We start from the raw sequence: 21,462 nt of genomic DNA, 5'->3' as shown, positions 1-21,462 counted from the left end.
TTACCCAAAACGCCTACACCAATCCCGCATTTTGCTTACTGCGTGCTCAAGGTCTTCTTTTTATGTCTGTGTGGCTTCTCAATTGCTGTATTACTTAAATCTTCTGAGGGGGCGCGGCCTGGCAAACTAGAAGACCCAGTATTAATATACAACTGGTCAATATGCTAGAACAGGAGTGGGCAGCGTGTGGCACTCCAGCTGCTGCAGGACTACATATCCCAGCAAAGTTCAGAGCAGGAGTGTTCACACAAATGCAGCCGGTGCAGACCTGGATATAAGAGAATATGCGCCATTTTGGAGAGTAAGCCCAATTCACTTCCAACATTGCATTAGTCCAATATCTTTGCCTTGTGCAGCCATAGGAGGACACTGGGGTAGATCATGGGGTGTGGATGTAGTGCATGGGGTTTCTGGATAATAGATAGACAGTGTCTAGTTAGACAGTCAATAGACAGACACCACATGTTAGACAGACATTAGGTCAACAGAGTCAAAAGGGCGACATGAAAAGGGTAGACAGTACAAAAGGTAGACAGCGTCAAAAGGTCGACATGTAAAAATGGTCGACATAAAAAAAGATAGACAGGTTTTTCTAAACTTTACATGTTTTTGGACTTGTCACGATCCTCACTGTAGTTTTCATATTGGGTGACTTACCTCTGCCATCTGTCCTGGATCCTGTGTCTTTTTGCTCACTGGGATAAACAGCTTGTCAGTAACATGAGTTTCCTGAGTGCAGAGTTAACGAGCTCCACCTGTGGTGATTAACCTTGTGTGTGAATCTGAATTCAGCAATCTGAAGTTTAGGCCTTAAAGCCGGCATCCGCTGTTCATTTGCAGATGTTCAGGCTTCAGTGTTCTATCGGCCTGCTAGGCATCACTCCACATCAGAGCCTAATCTGGAGTACTCATGTGACAGTGTCTGATCACCTGACCCGGAGCTGTCCAATACTGTGCCAGCCTGAGACTCTCTGAATCACCTGACTCTGCTCACCAATCACCAAGGACCAGGAAGTATAAGTCAGGAGACTTGAGTTGCAGACTCTGCCAGTTCCTTGTGTCACACACAGAGCTATGTGTGAGCTTAGAAGCTGAGCTTCCTAAAGGTAACACTTGTACTTTGGTTCCTGTAAAACTCAGCTCTTTTGCTTCCCAGTCTGGATTACAGTTGTGTTACCATTGATAGCCAGTGTTCGGCTTGTCTTAAAGCCATAGCCGCAGTATTCCACAGTCTCGTCTTAAAGTCACAGCTGCAGTATTCTTCGGTCTCGTCTTAAAGCCACAGCTGCAGTATTCTTAAGCCTTGTCTTAAAGTCACAGCCACAGTCATTGTTCTACTTACAGTTGCCAGTTATATCCGGTACCAGCCAAGATCACAGTGCGGTTCCCAGTCTCACCGGTAACAAGCCCGGTTCTCAGTCTCACCGGTAATCAGTCCGATTCAATGTCTTCAGCTCTCCTCCCAGTTCTGCTCAACTCCAGAGAACCTATTTCATAGTAACCTGGAGTACACAAGCACCTATTCCTGTGACAGGATATCCAGTTTAATTGCACCAATACATTCACCATCCTGCTTTCAACACAAAGTCCCTGGTGATCCAGTGGTCAGGATACGGCTCCCTCTGCCGAGGCCCGGGTTCGATCCCCTGCCAGGGATTGCTCCTTCTCACTAATTCCTACAGACCAGCCTAATATACACATAGTCCTCCAGTCGCCCGCACAGACTTTACTAACACCGGGTTCACAAAAACCACAGTCATGACAGGACTTTTTCGATTATATTCACGTCGAACTTTTGTACTGTCTACATTTTTCATGTCTACCTTTCGACCACGTTGACCTTTTGAATGTCTAACATGTGGTGTCTTTCTACTGACTGTCTAACTAGAGCACTTCAAGACGTTTACAACTCAGGCTCGCCCCACTTCTGTGTCCCCCCTCCTCTTCCCTCCATCTTGTTGAGGAGTGTCTGCAACTTCTCAGTTGAACTTTTCTGTTCAGTTCTGCATCGCGCCGATGTGCGGTTGGTACCTCCAGCTACCGGCAGCCCACGCCCACTATTATCCATGCACCTTAGAATAATGTGTAATATAAGCCAGAATCCAGCGAAAAATAAACATACCATTGGAGATATCAGAGGATGAAATAACCTTCCCTATAAATCAACTGTATAAAGCTGAAAGTATCTCACACAAATAATACCAATAGTCAAATATGCAATAGCACAAACTATGAGGGCGGTGTCACATCAGGGCTTATTCTTTTGTGTTTATCTGGTTTATGGCTACGTGAAAAACACCTTAAAAAAAAAAAAGATGTCTCTTATAAGTCTATGCAGCTTCCACGGCATTTGTTATACAAACCATCCATCAAATACTGCCCTGGTGCATGGCCACCACTCGTTCTCCGAAGCTGCCTTGGTGTCCGGACAGGCGGAAATACTACAGCGGAGCACTGCGCACCGTCACATGTAAGTCCAACATGGAAATGCACATTTGAGAAACAACATAGACCCCACTAAAAGTACGGGGGATACAGTCATTAGGTCGGCACCACTTAGGTTGACAGTCATTAGGTCGACCACTATTGGTCAACATGCAATAGGTCGAAAGGGTCACTAAGTCGACATGTTCTAGGTCGACAGCTCAAAATGTTGACATGAGTTTTTCACATTCTTTCTTTTCAATTTTTGGACTTTTTCATACTTTACGATCCACGTGGACTACGATTGGGAACAGTAACCTGTGCCGAGCGCAGCGGTAGTAGAGCGAGGCACCTTGCTGCTCGCCATGCGAGGGGACACGGTGCACTAATTGGGGTTCCCGGACGCTTTACGAATAAAACTACAAAAAAAAAAAAGGTAAAGAAAACTCATGACGACCTTTCGACCTAATGACCATGTCGACATAATTACCCTGTCGACCAATAGTGGTCGACCTAATGACTGTCAACCTAAGTAAGTTGTGTCGACCCAACGACCCATACCCAAGTACGGGACGAGTCTCGCCCACTGCAAGTCATATAAAACAGGGGGTGTAGTATGGTATGCCGACGGCCGGACTCCCGGCAACCAGCATACTGGCGCCGGAATCCCGACAGCGTGGCGAGCGCAAATGAGCCCCTTGCGGGCTCACTGCGTGCGCAACGCTATTTATTCTCCCTCCAGGGGGGGTCGTGGACCCCCAAGAGGGAGAAAAAGTGCCGGTATGCTGGCTGTCGGGATTCTGGCGCCGGTAAACTGTGCGCCGGGATCTCGATACCCGGCAAACTGAAGACCACCCAAAACAGGCACCCATTAACCAATTTCACTACTCTGTCTTCTCAAAGGAAAGCTTATTTTTAAAGTGCTCATCATAATTAGCGAGTTAGCGAACACCGTATGGTCTGTTGCACGCCCTACCATCTTACCCTAAAACCCCACTCACTTATCTGGTATATGGCCTACAGCACGTAGAGCTTTTAGGTTAAAATAATAAGATTTTACTCACCGGTAAATCTATTTCTCGTAGTCCGTAGTGGATGCTGGGAACTCCGAAAGGACCATGGGGAATAGCGGCTCCGCAGGAGACTGGGCACAACTAAAGAAAGCTTTAGGTCACCTGGTGTGCACTGGCTCCTCCCACTATGACCCTCCTCCAAGCCTCAGTTAGGATACTGTGCCCGGAAGAGCTGACACAATAAGGAAGGATTTTGAATCCCGGGTAAGACTCATACCAGCCACACCAATCACACCGTATAACTCGTGATACTATACCCAGTTAACAGTATGAAAACACTGAGCCTCTCTACAGAAGGCTCATAACAATAACCCTTTAGTTAGGCAATAACTATAAACAAGTATTGCAGACAATCCGCACTTGGGATGGGCGCCCAGCATCCACTACGGACTACGAGAAATAGATTTACCGGTGAGTAAAATCTTATTTTCTCGAACGTCCTAGTGGATGCTGGGAACTCCGAAAGGACCATGGGGATTATACCAAAGCTCCCAAACGGGCGGGAGAGTGCGGATGACTCTGCAGCACCGAATGAGAGAACTCAAGGTCCTCCTCAGCCAGGGTATCAAATTTGTAGAATTTTGCAAACGTGTTTGCCCCTGACCAAGTAGCAGCTCGGCAAAGTTGTAAAGCCGAGACCCCTCGGGCAGCCGCCCAAGATGAGCCCACCTTCCTTGTGGAATGGGCTTTTACAGATTTAGGATGCGGCAGTCCAGCCGCAGAATGCGCCAGCTGAATTGTGCTACAAATCCAGCGATCAATAGTCTGCTTAGAAGCAGGAGCACCCAGTTTGTTAGGTGCATACAGGATAAATAGCGAGTCAGTTTTTCTGACTCTAGCCGTCCTGGAAACATAAATTTTCAAGGCCCTGACTACGTCCAGTAACTTGGAATCCTCCAAGTCCCTAGTAGCCGCAGGCACCACAATAGGTTGGTTCAAATGAAAAGCTGATACCACCTTAGGGAGAAACTGGGGACGAGTCCTCAATTCCGCCCTATCCATATGGAAAATCAGATAAGGGCTTTTACATGACAAAGCCACCAATTCTGACACACGCCTGGCCGAAGCCAAGGCCAATAACATGACCACTTTCCACGTGAGATATTTTAGATCCACGGTTTTAAGTGGTTTAAACCAATGTGATTTTAAGAAACTCAACACCACGTTGAGATCCCAAGGTGCCACTGGAGGCACAAAAGGGGGCTGAATATGTAGCACTCCCTTTACAAATGTCTGAACTCCAGGCAGTGAAGCCAGTTCTTTCTGGAAGAAAATCGACAGAGCCGAAATCTGGACCTTAATGGAACCCAATTTTTAGGCCCATAGTCACTCCTGACTGTAGGAAGTGCAGAAATCGACCCAGCTGAAATTCCTCCGTTGGGGCCTTCCTGGCCTCACACCACGCAACATATTTCCGCCAAATACGGTGATAATGGTTTGCGGTTACTTCTTTCCTAGCTTTAATCAGCGTAGGAATGACTTCCTCCGGAATGCCCTTTTCCTTTAGGATCCGGTGTTCAACCGCCATGCCGTCAAACGCAGTCGCGGTAAGTCTTGGAACAGACAGGGCCCCTGCTGTAGCAGATCCTGTCTGAGCGGTAGAGGCCATGGGTCCTCTGATATCATTTCTTGAAGTTCTGGGTACCAAGCTCTTCTTGGCCAATCCGGAACCACGAGTATCGTTCTTACTCCTCGCCTTCTTATTATTCTCAGTACCTTTGGTATGAGAGGCAGAGGAGGGAACACATAAAACGACTGGTACACCCACGGTGTCACTAGAGCGTCCACAGCTATTGCCTGAGGGTCTCTTGACCTGGCGCAATATTTATCTAGTTTTTTGTTTAAGCGGGACGCCATCATGTCCACCTGTGCCCTTTCCCAACGGTTTACCATCAGTTGGAAGACTTCTGGATGAAGTCCCCACTCTCCCGGGTGTAGATCGTGTCTGCTGAGGAAGTCTGCTTCCCAGTTATCCACTCCCGGAAAGGAACACTGCTGACAGTGCTAACACGTAATTTTCCGCCCATCGGAGAATCCTTGTGGCTTCTGCCAACGCCATCCTGCTTCTTGTGCCGCCCTGTCGGTTTACATGGGCGACTGCCGTGATGTTGTCTGATTGGATCAGTACCGGCTGGTTTTGAAGCAGAGGCCTTGCCTGACTCAGGGCATTGTAAATGGCCCTCAGTTCCAGAATATTTATGTGTAGGGAAATCTCCTGACTTGACCAAAGTCCCTGGAAATTTCTTCCCTGTGTGACTGCCCCCCAGCCTCAAAGGCTGGCATCCGTGGTCACCAGGACCCAGTCCTGTATGCCGAACCTGCGGCCCTCTTGAGGATGGGCACTCTGCAGCCACCACAGTAGCGATAACCCTGTCTCCAAGGACCAGGGTATCAGCCGATGCATCTGAAGATGCGATCCGGACCACTTGTCCAACAGGTCCCACTGAAAAGTTCTTACATGGAACCTGCCGAATGGGATTGCTTCGTAGGAAGCTACCATTTTTCCCAGGACTCGCGTGCAATGATGCACCGATACCTGTTTTGGCTTCAGGAGGTCTCTGACTAGAGATGACAGCTCCTTGGCTTTCTCCTCCGGGAGAAACACTTTTTTCTGGTCTGTGTCCAGAACCATCCCCAGGAACAGTAGACGTGTCGTAGGAACCAGCTGTGACTTTGGAATGTTTAGAATCCAACCGTGCTGTTGTAGCACTTTCCGAGATAGTGCTACCCCGACGAACAACTGCTCCTTGGACCTCGCCTTTATAAGGAGATCGTCCAAGTACGGGATAATTAAAACTCCCTTTTTTCGAAGGAGTATCATCATTTCGGCCATTACCTTGGTAAACACCCTCGGTGCCGTGTACAGTCCAAACGGCAGTGTCTGGACTTGGTAATGGCAATCCAGTACCACAAATCTGAGGTACTCCTGGTGAGGATGGTAAATGGGGACATTCAGGTAAGCATCCTTGATGTCCAGGGATACCATATAATCCCCCTCGTCCAGGCTTGCAATAACCGCCCTGAGCGATTCCATCTTGAACTTGAATTTTTTATGTATGTGTTCAAGGATTTTAAATATAAAATGGGTCACACCGAACCGTGCGGTTTCGGTACCCCAAACAGTGTGGAATAGTAACCCCGTCCTTGTTGAAGTAGGGGCACCTTGACTATCACCTGCTGGGAATACAGCTTGTGAATTGCCTCTAGCACATCCTCCCTGCCCGAGGGAGTTGTCGGCAAGGCAGATTTGAGGAAACGGCGGGGGGAAGACATCTCGAATTCCAGCTTGTACCCCTGAGATACTACTTGAAGGAAACAGGGATCCACCTGTGAGCGAGCCCACTGATCGCTGAAATTTTTGAGGCGGCCCCCCACCGTACCTGGTTACGCCTGTGGAGCCCCCGCGTCATGCGGTGGACTCAGAGGAAGCGGTAGAAGAATTTTTATTCTGGGAACTGGCTGACTGGTGCAGCTTTTTCCCTCTTCCCTTGTCTCTATGCAGAAAGGAAGCGCCTTTGACCCGCTTGCTTTTCTGAAGCCGAAAGGACTGTACCTGATAATACAGTGCTTTCTTAGTCTGTGTGGAAACCTGAGGTAAAAAATTTTCTTCCCAGCTGTTGCTGTGGATACGAGGTCCCAGAGACCATCCACAAATAATTCCTCACCCTTATAAGGCAGAATCTCTATGCGCCTTTTAAAGTCAGCATCACCTGTCCAGTGACAGGTCTCTAACACCCTCCTGACAGAATGGACATTACATTAATTTTGGATGCCAGCCGGCAAAATATCCCTCTGTGCATCCCTCATACATAAGACGACGTCTTTAATATGTTCATATGTTAGCAAACTAGTATCCCTGTTTGACAGGGTCACCGACCACGCTGCAGCAGCACGATCTGCAGGTCTCAGTCTAGTACCTGAGTGTGTAAATACAGACTTCAGGATAGCCTCCTGCTTTTTATCAACAGGTACCTTCAAAGTGGCCGTATCCTAAGACGGCAGTGCCACCTTTTTTGACAACCGTGTGAGCGCCTTATCCACCCTAGGGGATATCTCCCAGCGTAACTTATCCTCTGGCGGGAAAGGGTACGCCATCAGTAACTTTTTAGAAATTACCAGTTTCTTATCGGGGGAACCCACGCTTTTTCACACACTTCATTCACTCATCTGATGGGGGAACAAAACACTGGCTGCTTTTTCTCCCCAAACATAAAACCCAGTTTTAGAGGTACTTGGGTTAATGTCAGAAATGTGTAACACATTTTTTATTGCCGGGATCAAGTCACGGATGTTCCTAGTGGATTGTGTATATGTCTCAACCTTGTCGACACTGGAGTCAGACTCCGTGTCGACATCTGTGTCTGCCATCTGAGGGAGCGGGCGTTTTTGAGCCCCTGATGGCCTTTGAGACGCCTGGGCAGGCGCGGGCTGAGAAGCCGGCTGTCCCACAGCTGTTACGTCATCCAGCCTTTTATGTAAGGAGTTGACACTGTCGGTTAATACCTTCCACCTATCCATCCACTCTGGTGTCGGCCCCACAGGGGGCGACATCACATTTATCGGCATCTGCTCCGTCACCACATAAGCCTCCTCATCAAACATGTCGACACAGCCGTACCGACACACCGCACACACACAGGGAATGCTCTGACTGAGGACAGGACCCCACAAAGCCCTTTGGGGAGACAGAGAGAGAGTATGCCAGCACACACCAGAGCGCTATATAATGTGGGGATTAACACTATAACTGAGTGAATTTTTCCCAATAGCTGCTTGTATATACAATATTGCGCCTAAATTTAGTGCCCCCCCTCTCTTTTTAACCCTTTGAGCCTGAAAACTACAGGGGAGAGCCTGGGGAGCTGTCTTCCAGCTGCACTGTGAAGAAAAAATGGCTCCAGTGTGCTGAGGGAGATAGCTCCGCCCCTTTTTCGGCGGACTTTTCTCCCGCTTTTTTATGGATTCTGGCAGGGGTAATTATCACATATATAGCCTCTGGGACTATATATTGTGATTATTTTGCCAGCCAAGGTCTTATTATTGCTGCTCAGGGCGCCCCCCCCCCCCCCCAGCGCCCTGCACCCTCAGTGACCGGAGTGTGAAGTGTGTATGAGGAGCAATGGCGCACAGCTGCAGTGCTGTGCGCTACCTTGGTGAAGACTGATGTCTTCTGCCGCCGATTTTCCGGACCTCTTCTTGCTTCTGGCTCTGTAAGGGGGACGGCGGCGCGGCTCCAGGACCGAACACCAAAGACGGGCCTGCGGTCGATCCCTCTGGAGCTAATGGTGTCCAGTAGCCTAAGAAGCCCAAGCTAGCTGCAAGCAGGTAGGTTCGCTTCTTCTCCCCTTAGTCCCTCGGTGCAGTGAGCCTGTTGCCAGCAGGTCTCACTGAAAATAAAAAACCTAACATATACTTTCTTTCTAGAAGCTCAGGAGAGCCCCTAGTGTGCATCCAGCTCGGCCGGGCACAAAGATCTAACTGAGGCTTGGAGGAGGGTCATAGTGGGAGGAGCCAGTGCACACCAGGTGACCTAAAGCTTTCTTTAGTTGTGCCCAGTCTCCTGCGGAGCCGCTATTCCCCATGGTCCTTTCGGAGTTCCCAGCATCCACTAGGACGTTAGAGAAATTGAAGAGATTTTCTGGTTGGTGGAAAACGCTCATGTGACACCACCCACAGGCTCTAAAAGGCCACGAGGAATACTGTGACTTATGTACTGTACGTGGCTCCTCACAGTGGTTCTACTACCAGACTACAGATGACACAAAGTGATTACTTATATGCATGTAATAATTATGGTATTGTCACAATGAGTACTCGTCCTTGGATAACGATAACGAGTCAGTGATTACGTGACTTCCTGCAAGACCACACATTTTTTGAACTAAAACAGGAACTCTACATTATAACCTGACATATACATTCTCGCAACTTCCCTGCAAATTGCTGCCTCGTGTCCAAAAAAAGGATATAAGAAAGAAAACTTTTAGCACAGCAAAACACCAAAAATAAATACCAGTGATTGGTCGCAGTCTTCTTAGAACAGAAGATGGTCTCCTCATGTCAGCCAAGAACTTGTACAAATCCTCGTCACTTAACCGATCACCTTCCTAGGGGAGACAACGAATGATACCAATGGGTCAACCCAAAAATACATAAAAGGTTTATAGAATAAAAAATACACAAAAAAAATATATGAACGGAAAAGATTTACAGGGACATGTACTAAGGGGTTCACTACGATATGCCGGCGGTCGGGCTCCCGACAGTGTGGCGAGCGCAAATGAGCCCCTTGCGGGCTCGCTGCGTTCGCCGCGCGCCACACTATTGTATTCTCCCTCTAGGGGGGTCGTGGACCCCCACGAGGGAGAATAAGTGTCGGTATGCCGGCTGTCGGGATCCCGGCGCCGGTATACTGTGCGCCGGGATCCCGTCAGTCGGCATACTGAAGACCACCCGTACTAAGCAGGGATAAAAGGGGGAGAAGTGAGCCAGTGGAGAAGTTGCCCATGGCAACCAATCAGCATTGACATAACATTTATAATTTGCATACTATAAAAGTATAGAGAGCAGCTGATTGGTTGCCAAGGGCAACTTCTCCACTGGCTCACTTCTCCACTTTTATCACTGCTTAGTACATGCCCCCCTTAGTATTTTATTATTAGAGGGAATTTCAGTTATCGTCTGTTTGCGGCCATCATCGTGTTTTCTGCCTGGACACTTTATTATTACCAGCTATTTATATAGCGCACATATTCCGCAGCGCTTTAGAGAATATTTGCCCATTCCCATCAGTCCCTGCCCCAGTGGAGCTTACACTCTATATCCCCTACCACATGTACACCAGACACATTCACGCTAGGGTTAATTTTGTTGGAAGCCAATTAACCTACCAGTACATATTTATTTTGGGTTGTGGGAGGAAACCGGATGACACGGAGGAAACCCAAACAAGCATGGAGAGAATATGCAAACTCCACACAGTTAGGGCCATGGTGGGAATCGAACCCATGACCATAGTGCTGTGAGGCAGCAATGCTAACCATTACACCGTCCATGCTGCCATTCAATAAGGTAGGAAATCTTGCTTGCGCCAGTCTGTTCCACAGCACCCAGCAAGATGTGCACAATACACAAATTATTCGTTGAAGAAATAAATGTAAAAAATGGTGACATATTTAGAGACTTGTCTTTAAGTGCACTCGGCTGCCTCACAGAACGCAATGTTACAACGCTCCTCAGACTACGCTCCTGTGAGTTGCATTGTTGGGCCTTTGCACTGCGAGAGGCAGGTAATGGGTCTTCCCATGCATGTGTAGCACCAGAAGGGCACACAGATGAAAGTTAACCACCCCACTTTGAGAAGTGTTCGATTTTTATTTTTATTTAACAACCTATTATAATGGACATAAGACATTGTTGTTTGTCTTGCACAAGTAATATTGAGGGGACGACCCTTGAGCAATTTGGGCGCATGAAAGCCACCAGACCAGTAAAAGGTCTGAGCAGATAATCTGAATCGGAGGCCTCTTGCCAGGATCTGAGCCTGAAGAGGCCTCAAATGGAACGGAGCAAAAGGCAAAACCTCAAAAGGAGGCCACTGCCTCCCCCAGCATCTGCATGCAGTGGACAATGGATACCTGTCTCCACCCCAACAGAGATCTCACCTGAGTCTGCAGGGCCACAAGCTTGTACTCTAGAAGAAACACTCTTGACTCCTGGTTGAAAGAGAGGCCCAGATTAATCAACCTCTCTGCCGACACCAGAGTCGACTTTATCACCCACCCGTGCTCACCCAAACTAGAAACCACCAAAGTTCAGGTGATGCAGGAGCCAAAGTAGTGAATAGGTAATCTCCATTATGGCTTTTCTTCTCAATAAAGCGATCAAGCAATAACTGTGAACACACGTGGAGCCATGGTTAGACAAAACAAAAGGGTCCGGAACTGGAAATGGAGCTTTTCTACTTAAAGTCTGAGCACTACATGATGTGACTCTCACACTGCGGCATGCAGGTAGGCTTCCTAGATATCAAGAAGCTCCTCTGGTTCCATGGCACCAATGATGGGGCATATGGACTCCATCTTGAACTTCTCCATGAACAAGTGGGTGTTCAACAATTTTAAGTACAGGATCGGCTAGAAAAAGGCTGGAGTGGAACCACAACACTCACTGATTTTTGGGAACCAGAACGATGACTACCGATCCTATGAACTGCATGTCATAAGACATTCCTCCTGACCTGATATCTTGGAAGAGGAGTAGCTGAAAAGAAAAAATTGACTGGGAGGGAGACCTACCTCAATGTACCCGCTGAGCAGGGACAGACCGACACCACACATTCCAAGAGTGGAGAAGACAGGTCTCCACTATGGTCGAACCTAGACATGGTCCCAGAAAGTCATGCAGATCGATTGTCTCCCTGCAGGGGACAGATGTTCTCGGTAGTAGTCTCCTTGCAGAATCCCAGATTAACCTCTGGAGAATGAAGCTCTCCCACACCCCGCAAACTGAAAGCTCCATAACCTAGGAATATTCAGTTGGGAGCTAGCTGCCCCCCTCCCCCATTGCCTGGGAAATAGTGTGATCCAACTTAGAACCACAAAGAGGCTGTCCCACAAAACGAAAGCACCTTCTAAGTGTTCTTTTGGATTCAGGAATCTGCCTCCCGAGATCTAAGGCACAGAACTCTCCTAGATGAAATATATAAGGCTGACATCCTGGAAGGTAGGGAACCAGCATCTAGGATCGCATCTCCAACATATGCGGATGCCTCCTTCATTTGATCCACCAAAGGGAGGAGGTCAGCCCTGAACTGGAACAGGGTTGCCAAAATATCACTTTAATCAGGGATTTATGCATTACACACGTATGTAGCTGGAGGACTTCAAGTCTTCTTTTCACCTGGTTTTAAATCAACCTCAGAAAGGTGTATAATTAATTCATATAGGTCTCTGATTAAAAGGATATTATATCAACCCTGTATTGGAGACCTCCAGACAACTGGTCAGACCAGGATTCAAGAACTTTGTTCAGCCAAGTCGCAGCCAACTAGTGTAAGAGAAAAAAAAGCTGCAGCATTCATAGTGGGAATTACGTGGATTTGGTCAGCCTCGCTATGTGGGCTTCCACTTATGGTGGAACTTCCTAGCTGACCATGTCCGTGTCAACAAAGGGGTAAATACATATATATCTAGAAGTTAATCGAAATCAACGTGACTGGTCCTACCACTCAAAGAGGACCAGTCTGGAACCTCACCTTTCTTATAGGAAGTATCTCCCAAATGAGATTTCCCCCAGAAAATAAACCTGTGGGGAGGTTTCAAACATTTTTTTGGATGTCGTGAAGACACCCCTTGGAATATTACAGGCCCACAGTGGTAACCGGGAAAGACCCACTCTTTCCCTGACTGTAAACAGAAGGTATAGGAGCAGGAGCTACAGCCTGAGAAGAAACATCACTTTCCTCAGACTGATGCAATGCAATAGTGCTGGAAATTGACCAATTCTGGCCACGCACCTTGGGCCTTCTCACCTGCAGATGTGTGTCGGCTGTGGTCTTCAGCCTCACAAGCTGCACAATGGGCGCCTGCTTCTGAACAGCTAATTGACAATTTTGTCCTGCATTTTGAGCAGGTAAAATCTCTCATAGAAACAGGATTAGCTTCGGAACGGATGCAGTTGTCAGGCATGATGGCAAATATTAAAATAAATAAACCAGATTAAAGAAACCAAAGAACCAGTCATAGAAAAAACTTCCCATCCGCAGGAACTTAATAACACAGGTCCATGTTCATATTAAAATAAATTTGGAAATGCAACAAACATTTAACATTAATTTGCTAATACCAAGAAGTGCTTTCTCCTTGTATGTGCAAGGACAGAAGCAACACAAGAGACAACTTTCCCACCTGTTTGAAGAAGTTGGTGACGGTGAGCGTGGCTGGCCGGAAGGTGGTCAGGTTGCAAGATTCGTCGCCGCTAGTGGTGCGTTCTAGGGATCTCCGGCCAACAATGCTGGAATTTCTCCGTTCTGACCACGAGCCTTTGCGTTCTAACCGGGAGACATGGGACAGGATTGTAGATGGCAGGCCAATATATAATGCAGACATGGCAGAGTAAGCATTTGAGGGATTGTGTACAATTACAATACTCACTCAGCGACCGCTATTTACTAAGAAGTTTCAAAGTTGAAAGAAAACACGGGTATGCAGACCAGATGACCGCTATTAGAGTGGAGTATTCAACATGCAGCCCTCCAGCTGTTGTGGGACTACACATCTCAGCATTCCACGCCACTGTTCTAGCATGCCTTAATAGAAAAACAGTGACAGGGCATGATGGGATGTGTAGTTCCACAACTATTGGAGTGTTGCATGTTGAACACCCCTGTATTAGAGCTTAGTGTCAGTAAGCTGCAACAAAATAAAACAAGAAAGATGGAGCGCTTAATTAATATGTATAATGAACGCACATACCTGCAAATAAAATGGTTAGTAATAAATGTTTAAGCTCTTTTTTGAAAAGGTGGTGGGGCAGAGGTGATTGATATTGTTTCTCAATCAGTCAAAATTGCCGGACAGTTCTTTCAACGGGTAATGCTATCCCTGCTATCCCTAATACCTTTTTTGTGGCTTGTAGCTTGTTGCTACGGCGTGCATCGGCATACGCCGTGGGTAGCGTTCGTCCCGTCTCTCCCGCTGTATCGGCTACTTCACCTCCGTAGTCCTCTTGCGGCGTGACAAGCGTCTCAGCATATCAGTGTTTGCGTTCACTGATTAATGTCCTCTGTTCCTGCACCTCAATGTCCATGGATAAATATGAGGAGGAAGTCCAAAAACCTCTGCAAGACGGGAACTCCAACTCTTGCAGAGGTTTTTGGACTTCCTCCTCATATTTATCCATGGACATTGAGGTGCAGGAACAGAGGACATTAATCAGTGAACGCAAACACTGATATGCTGAGACGCTTGTCACGCCGCAAGAGGACTACGGAGGTGAAGTAGCCGATACAGCGGGAGAGACGGGACGAACGCTACCCACGGCGTATGCCGATGCACGCCGTAGCAACAAGCTACAAGCCACAAAAAAGGTATTAGGGATAGCAGGGATAGCATTACCCGTTGAAAGAACTGTCCGGCAATTTTGACTGATTGAGAAACAATATCAATCACCTCTGCCCCACCACCTTTTCAAAAAAGAGCTTAAACATTTATTACTAACCATTTTATTTGCAGGTATGTGCGTTCATTATACATATTAATTAAGCGCTCCATCTTTCTTGTTTTATTTTTGGTGATTAATATAAAGGGAGCTGCTATATATACATATACACAAGCGCGGCTAATACCTCACTAATTTAAGCTGCAACAAAAGCCAGCACAAGCTTTCTGTGCAAATAGAATTGTTTCTGAGCTATAATCAGCAGTGGCTGGACAATGTATTTTGGCACCAAATATATCGAACTTTAGGCTTCCCTACTGGCGTCCAAACACATGTATGGCATCATTACCTGCAAAACATTTTTGTCACAATTCCCAGCAGTATTTATTCCTCACCACCAGGGGTCGCTGTGTTTCTTGTGTAACTGAGCTGCAGCTCCAGAACCTTCCAGAGGTGCTGCTCTTCTGAGACTGTTCTCCGGTTAATTATCAGGTTATTGCCTACACATTATCAGCGTGGATTACAACTGACACCTGGCTAGCTGGATCATCATTTGTCTATGAATACTTGTGTTGCTGCGAATTCCGGCGATTCTTATGCCTGCCAATTCCCAGAAAGAACTTCTGAATACTCGTAATTTTTGCTATTGTGACTACACTGATCTCTGCTTACATTTCCTAAAGATTCTTTCGTTTGATTTATATATATATATATATATATATATATATATATATATATATATATATGTATATATACTGGACACAGTATTTCCCTTGTGCATATATTCTTTACACACAGTACTTCCCTCATGTCTGTATATCAGTTCCCTGAATAAACATCATTGTGTGTATATTATTACCATTCCTTGTGACTTTTTGTGCAACCGCACTTAGAAGGTTCCTGACAATTTTTATTATTTGATTTAATTAACTGTTAAAACCAGTGAACTGCAGAACATACGCCTTGACGGCCAGTTGCAAATTTTCCATTAAAGATACTTTTACCAAAGAAGCCGACTGCACTCAGTGCAGACACTGTGACCCTGAGCCTAATGATGTTTAAGGAGCTTGCCTCTTCTGCCTTACCCCTTGTACCAGCCCTGCCATACCCCCCCTGGGCCCGGGCCCTGCCTTACCCCTGGGCCCGGGCCCTGCCTTACCCCTGGGCCCGGGCCCTGCCTTACCCCTGGGCCCGGGCCCTGCCTTACCCCTGGGCCCGGGCCCTTGCCTCTTCTGCTTTACCCCTTGTCCCGGCCCTGCCTTACCCCTTGTCCCAACCCTTGCCTCTTCTGCCTAAACCCCTTGTCCCGGCTGTTTACTCATTATCTACAGTGTATAATCTGTAAGAAAATTACATATCTGTTTTTGTTTTTTTATTTCAGTTCTACAACAACTCAAAAACATCGACAAGAAAAAAACAGGAAGGACTTTGAGGACAGGTTTGAAAAAATAAGAATTTACTTACCGATAATTCTATTTCTCGGAGTCCGTAGTGGATGCTGGGGTTCCTGAAAGGACCATGGGGAATAGCGGCTCCGCAGGAGACAGGGCACAAAAAAGTAAAGCTTTACTAGGTCAGGTGGTGTGCACTGGCTCCTCCCCCTATGACCCTCCTCCAGACTCCAGTTAGGTACTGTGCCCGGACGAGCATACACAATAAGGGAGGCATTTTGAATCCCGGGTAAGACTCATACCAGCCACACCAATCACACCGTACAACTTGTGATCTAAACCCAGTTAACAGTATGACAACAGAAAGGGCCTCTTAAAGATGGCTCCTTAACAATAACCCGAATTAGTTAACAATAACTATGTACAAGTATTGCAGATAATCCGCACTTGGGATGGGCGCCCAGCATCCACTACGGACTCCGAGAAATAGAATTATCGGTAAGTAAATTCTTATTTTCTCTATCGTCCTAAGTGGATGCTGGGGTTCCTGAAAGGACCATGGGGATTATACCAAAGCTCCCAAACGGGCGGGAGAGTGCGGATGACTCTGCAGCACCGAATGAGAGAACTCCAGGTCCTCCTTTGCCAGGGTATCAAATTTGTAAAATTTTACAAACGTGTTCTCCCCCGACCACGTAGCTGCTCGGCAGAGTTGTAATGCCGAGACCCCTCGGGCAGCCGCCCAAGATGAGCCCACCTTCCTTGTGGAGTGGGCTTTTACAGTTTTAGGCTGTGGCAGGCCTGCCACAGAATGTGCAAGTTGAATTGTGTTACAAATCCAACGAGCAATCGACTGCTTAGAAGCAGGTGCGCCCAACTTGTTGGGTGCATACAATATAAACAGCGAGTCAGATTTTCTGACTCCAGCCGTCCTTGCAATGTATATTTTTAAGGCTCTGACAACGTCCAACAACTTGGAGTCCTCCAAGTCGCTAGTGGCCGCAGGCACCACAATAGGTTGGTTCAGATGAAATGCTGATACCACTTTAGGGAGAAAATGCGGACGAGTCCGCAGTTCTGCCCTATCCGAATGGAAGATTAGATAAGGACTTTTATAAGATAAAGCCGCCAATTCAGATACTCTCCTGGCAGAGGCCAGGGCTAGTAACATAGTCACTTTCAATGTGAGATATTTCAAATCCACCTTTTTCAATGGTTCAAACCAATGGGATTTGAGGAAATCTAAAACTACATTTAGATCCCACGGTGCCACCGGAGGCACCACAGGAGGCTGTATATGCAGTACTCCCTTGACAAAAGTCTGGACCTCAGGGACAGAGGCCAATTCTTTTTGGAAGAATATTGACAGGGCCGAAATTTGAACCTTAATGGATCCCAATTTGAGACCCATAGATAATCCTGATTGCAGGAAATGTAGGAAACGACCCAGTTGGAATTCCTCCGTCGGAACCCTCCGATCCTCGCACCACGCTACATATTTTCGCCAAATGCGGTGATAATGTTTCACGGTGACTTCCTTCCGTGCCTTAATCAAGGTAGGAATGACTTCTTCTGGAATGCCTTTCCCTTTTAGGATCTGGCGTTCAACCGCCATGCCGTCAAACGCAGCCGCGGTAAGTCTTGAAAAAGACAGGGACCCTGCTGTAGCAGGTCCCTTCTCAGAGGTAGAGGCCACGGTTCGTCCGTGAGCATCTCTTGAAGTTCCGGATACCAAGTCCTTCTCGGCCAATCCGGAACCACTAGTATTGTTCTTACTCTTCTTTGCCGTATGATCTTCAATACCTTTGGTATGAGCGGCAGAGGAGGAAACACATACACTGACTGGTACACCCAAGGAGTTACCAGTGCGTCCACAGCTATTGCCTGTGGATCTCTTGACCTGGCGCAATATTTGTCCAGTTTCTTGTTGAGGCGAGACGCCATCATGTCTACAATTGGTCTTTCCCAACGGTCTATTAACATGTTGAAGACTTCTGGATGTAGACCCCACTCTCCCGGATGAAGATCGTGTCTGCTGAGGAAGTCTGCTTCCCAGTTGTCCACGCCCGGGATGAACACTGCTGACAGTGCTATCACGTGATTCTCCGCCCAGCGAAGAATCTTGGCAGCTTCTGCCATTGCACTCCTGCTTCTTGTGCCGCCCTGCCTGTTTACATGGGCGACCGCCGTGATGTTGTCCGACTGAATCAACACCGGCTTTCCTTGCAGGAGAAGTTCCGCCTGGCTTAGAGCATTGTAGATTGCTCTTAGTTCCAGAATGTTTATGTGAAGAGACTTTTCCAGACTCGTCCATACTCCCTGGAAGTTTCTTCCTTGTGTGACTGCTCCCCAGCCTCTCAGGCTGGCGTCCGTGGTCACCAGGATCCAATCCTGAATGCCGAATCTGCGGCCTTCTAATAGGTGAGCCTTCTGCAACCACCACAGAAGTGACACCCTTGTCTTTGGTGACAGGGTTATTCGCAGGTGCATCTGCAGATGCGACCCTGACCATTTGTCCAACAGATCCCTTTGGAATATTCTTGCATGGAATCTGCCGAATGGAATTGCTTCGTAAGAAGCCACCATTTTTCCCAGGACTCTTGTGCATTGATGTACTGACACTTTTCCTGGTTTTAGGAGGTTCCTGACCAGATCGGATAACTCCTTGGCTTTTTCCTCTGGAAGGAAAACCTTTTTCTGAACCGTGTCCAGAATCATTCCTAGGAACAGCAGACGAGTTGTCGGGATTAAATGGGATTTTGGAATATTCAGAATCCACCCGTGTTGTCTTAGCACCTCTTGAGATAGTGCTAAAGCTGTCTCCAGCTGTTCTCTGGACCTTGCCCTTATTAGGAGATCGTCCAAGTATGGGATAACTAATACGCCTTTTCTTCGAAGAAGAATCATCATCTCGGCCATTACCTTGGTAAAGACCCGAGGCGCCGTGGACAATCCGAACGGCAGCGTCTGAAACTGATAGTGACAGTTTTGAACAATGAACCTGAGGTACCCCTGGTGTGCGGGGTAAATCGGAACGTGTAGATACGCATCCTTGATGTCCAAGGATACCATAAAGTCCCCTTCTTCCAGGTTCGCTATCACTGCTCTGAGTGACTCCATCTTGAACTTGAACTTTTTTATGTAGAGGTTCAAGGACTTCAGATTTAGAATAGGCCTTACCGAGCCATCCGGCTTCGGTACCACAAATAGAGTGGAATAATACCCCTTTCCTTGTTGTAATAGGGGTACTTTGACTATCACCTGCTGAGCGTACAGCTTGTGAATGGCTTCCAACACCCTCTCCCTTTCGGAAGAGACGGTTGGTAAGGCAGACTTCAGGAAACGATGAGGAGGATCCGTCTCTAATTCCAACCTGTACCCCTGAGATATTATCTGCAGGATCCAGGGGTCTACCTGCGAGTGAGCCCACTGCGCGCTGTAATTTTTGAGACGGCCCCCCACTGTCCCCGAGTCCGCTTGAGAGGCCCCAGCGTCATGCTGAGGTTTTTGCAGGAGCCGGGGAGGGCTTCTGTTCCTGGGAAGGAGCTGCCTGTTGGTGTCTCTTCCCTCTTCCTCTGCCTCGTGGCAGGTACGACAAGCCCTTTGCTCTCTTATTTTTGTAGGAGCGAAAAGGCTGCGGTTGAAAGGTCGGTGCCTTTCTCTGTTGGGGAGTGACTTGAGGTAAAAAAGTGGATTTCCCGGCAGTAGCCGTGGCCACCAAGTCTGATAGACCAACTCCAAATAACTCCTCCCCTTTATACGGCAAAACCTCCATGTGACGTTTTGAATCCGCATCGCCTGTCCACTGTCGTGTCCATAAGGCTCTTCTGGCTGAAATGGACATAGCACTCACCCGAGATGCCAGTGTGCAAATATCCCTCTGTGCATCACGCATATAGATAAATGCATCCTTTATTTGTTCTAACGACAGTAAAACATTGTCCCTATCTAGGGTATCAATATTTTCAATCAGGGATTCTGACCAAACTACTCCAGCACTGCACATCCAGGCAGTTGCTATAGCTGGTCGTAGTATAACACCTGCATGTGTGTATATATTCTTTTGAATAACTTCCATCTTTCTATCTGATGGATCCTTAAGTGCGGCCGTCTCAGGAGAGGGTAACGCCACTTGTTTGGATAAGCGTGTGAGCGCCTTGTCCACCTTAGGGGGTGTTTCCCAGCGCGCCCTAACCTCTGGCGGGAAAGGGTATAATGCCAATAACTTTTTTGAAATTATCAACTTTTTATCAGGAGCAACCCACGCTTCATCACACACGTCATTTAATTCTTCTGATTCAGGAAAAACTGTTTGTAGTTTTTTCACACCATACATAATACCCTGTTTTACGGTATCTGTAGTATCAGCTAAATGTAACGTCTCCTTCATTGCCAAAATCATATAACGTGTGGCCCTACTGGAAAATACGTTTGAATTTCTACCGTCGTCACTGGAATCAGTGCCCGTGTCTGGGTCTGTGTCGACCGACTGAGGCAAAGGGCGTTTTACAGCCCCTGACGGTGTTTGAGGCGCCTGGACAGGCATTAATTGATTGTCCGGCCGCCTCATGTCCTCAACTGACTGTTTAAGGGAAGATAAACCATCACGTAATTCCACAAATAAAGGCATCCATTCTGGTGTCGACCCCCTGGGGGGTGACATCTGCATATTTGGCAATTGCTCCGCCTCCACACCAATATCGTCCTCATACATGTCGACACCACGTACCGACACACACCGCAAACTCACAGGGAATGCTCTAATGAAGACAGGACCCACTAGCCCTTTTGGGGAGACAGAGGGAGAGTCTGCCAGCACACACCACAAAGCGCTATATATACAAGGGATATCCTTATATTAAGTGCTCCCTTATAGCTGCTTTAATATATATATATATAGCCATTAATGTGCCCCCCCTCTCTGTTTTACCCTGTTTCTGTAGTGCAGTGCAGGGGAGAGACCTGGGAGCCGTTCTGACCAGCGGAGCTGTGACAGAAAATGGCGCCGTGTGCTGAGGAGATAGGCCCCGCCCCTTTTTCGGCGGGTTCTTCTCCCGCTATTTTTCCAGTCAGGCAGGGGTTAAATATCTCCATATAGCCCCTATGGGCTATATGTGAGGTATTTTTAGCCTTGTATAAGGTTTATATTTGCCTCTCAGAGCGCCCCCCCCCAGCGCTCTGCACCCTCAGTGACTGCCCAGTGAAGTGTGCTGAGAGGAAAATGGCGCACAGCTGCAGTGCTGTGCGCTACCTTATGAAGACTGAGGAGTCTTCAGCCGCCGGTTTCCGGACCTCTTCACGCTTCAGCATCTGCAAGGGGGTCGGCGGCGCGGCTCCGGGACCGGACTCCACGGCTGGGCCTGTGTTCGATCCCTCTGGAGCTAATGGTGTCCAGTAGCCAAGCAGCAAATCCA

At 47.6% G+C, this 21,462-nt stretch overlaps 1 protein-coding gene across 11 annotated transcripts in view; it reads right to left on the bottom strand.

The window, feature by feature from the left end:
- Positions 1 to 21,462, bottom strand: part of DOCK7 (dedicator of cytokinesis 7) — a 274,293-nt gene that overhangs the window by 185,690 nt on the left and 67,141 nt on the right. For all 11 annotated transcript variants that reach the window (XM_063939211.1, XM_063939203.1, XM_063939205.1 and 8 more), the window contains exons 12-13: positions 13,406 to 13,548; positions 9,511 to 9,604 (exon numbers count right to left, since the gene is read on the bottom strand). In XM_063939211.1, the coding sequence (XP_063795281.1) occupies positions 9,511 to 9,604; positions 13,406 to 13,548 (237 nt within the window). The remainder of the gene's footprint in view (positions 1 to 9,510; positions 9,605 to 13,405; positions 13,549 to 21,462) is intronic.

This window comes from Pseudophryne corroboree, chromosome 9 (genome assembly GCF_028390025.1).
Source record: "Pseudophryne corroboree isolate aPseCor3 chromosome 9, aPseCor3.hap2, whole genome shotgun sequence".
Classification (NCBI taxonomy): Eukaryota; Metazoa; Chordata; class Amphibia; order Anura; family Myobatrachidae; genus Pseudophryne; species Pseudophryne corroboree.
This window is presented reverse-complemented; position numbering and strand designations above follow the sequence as displayed.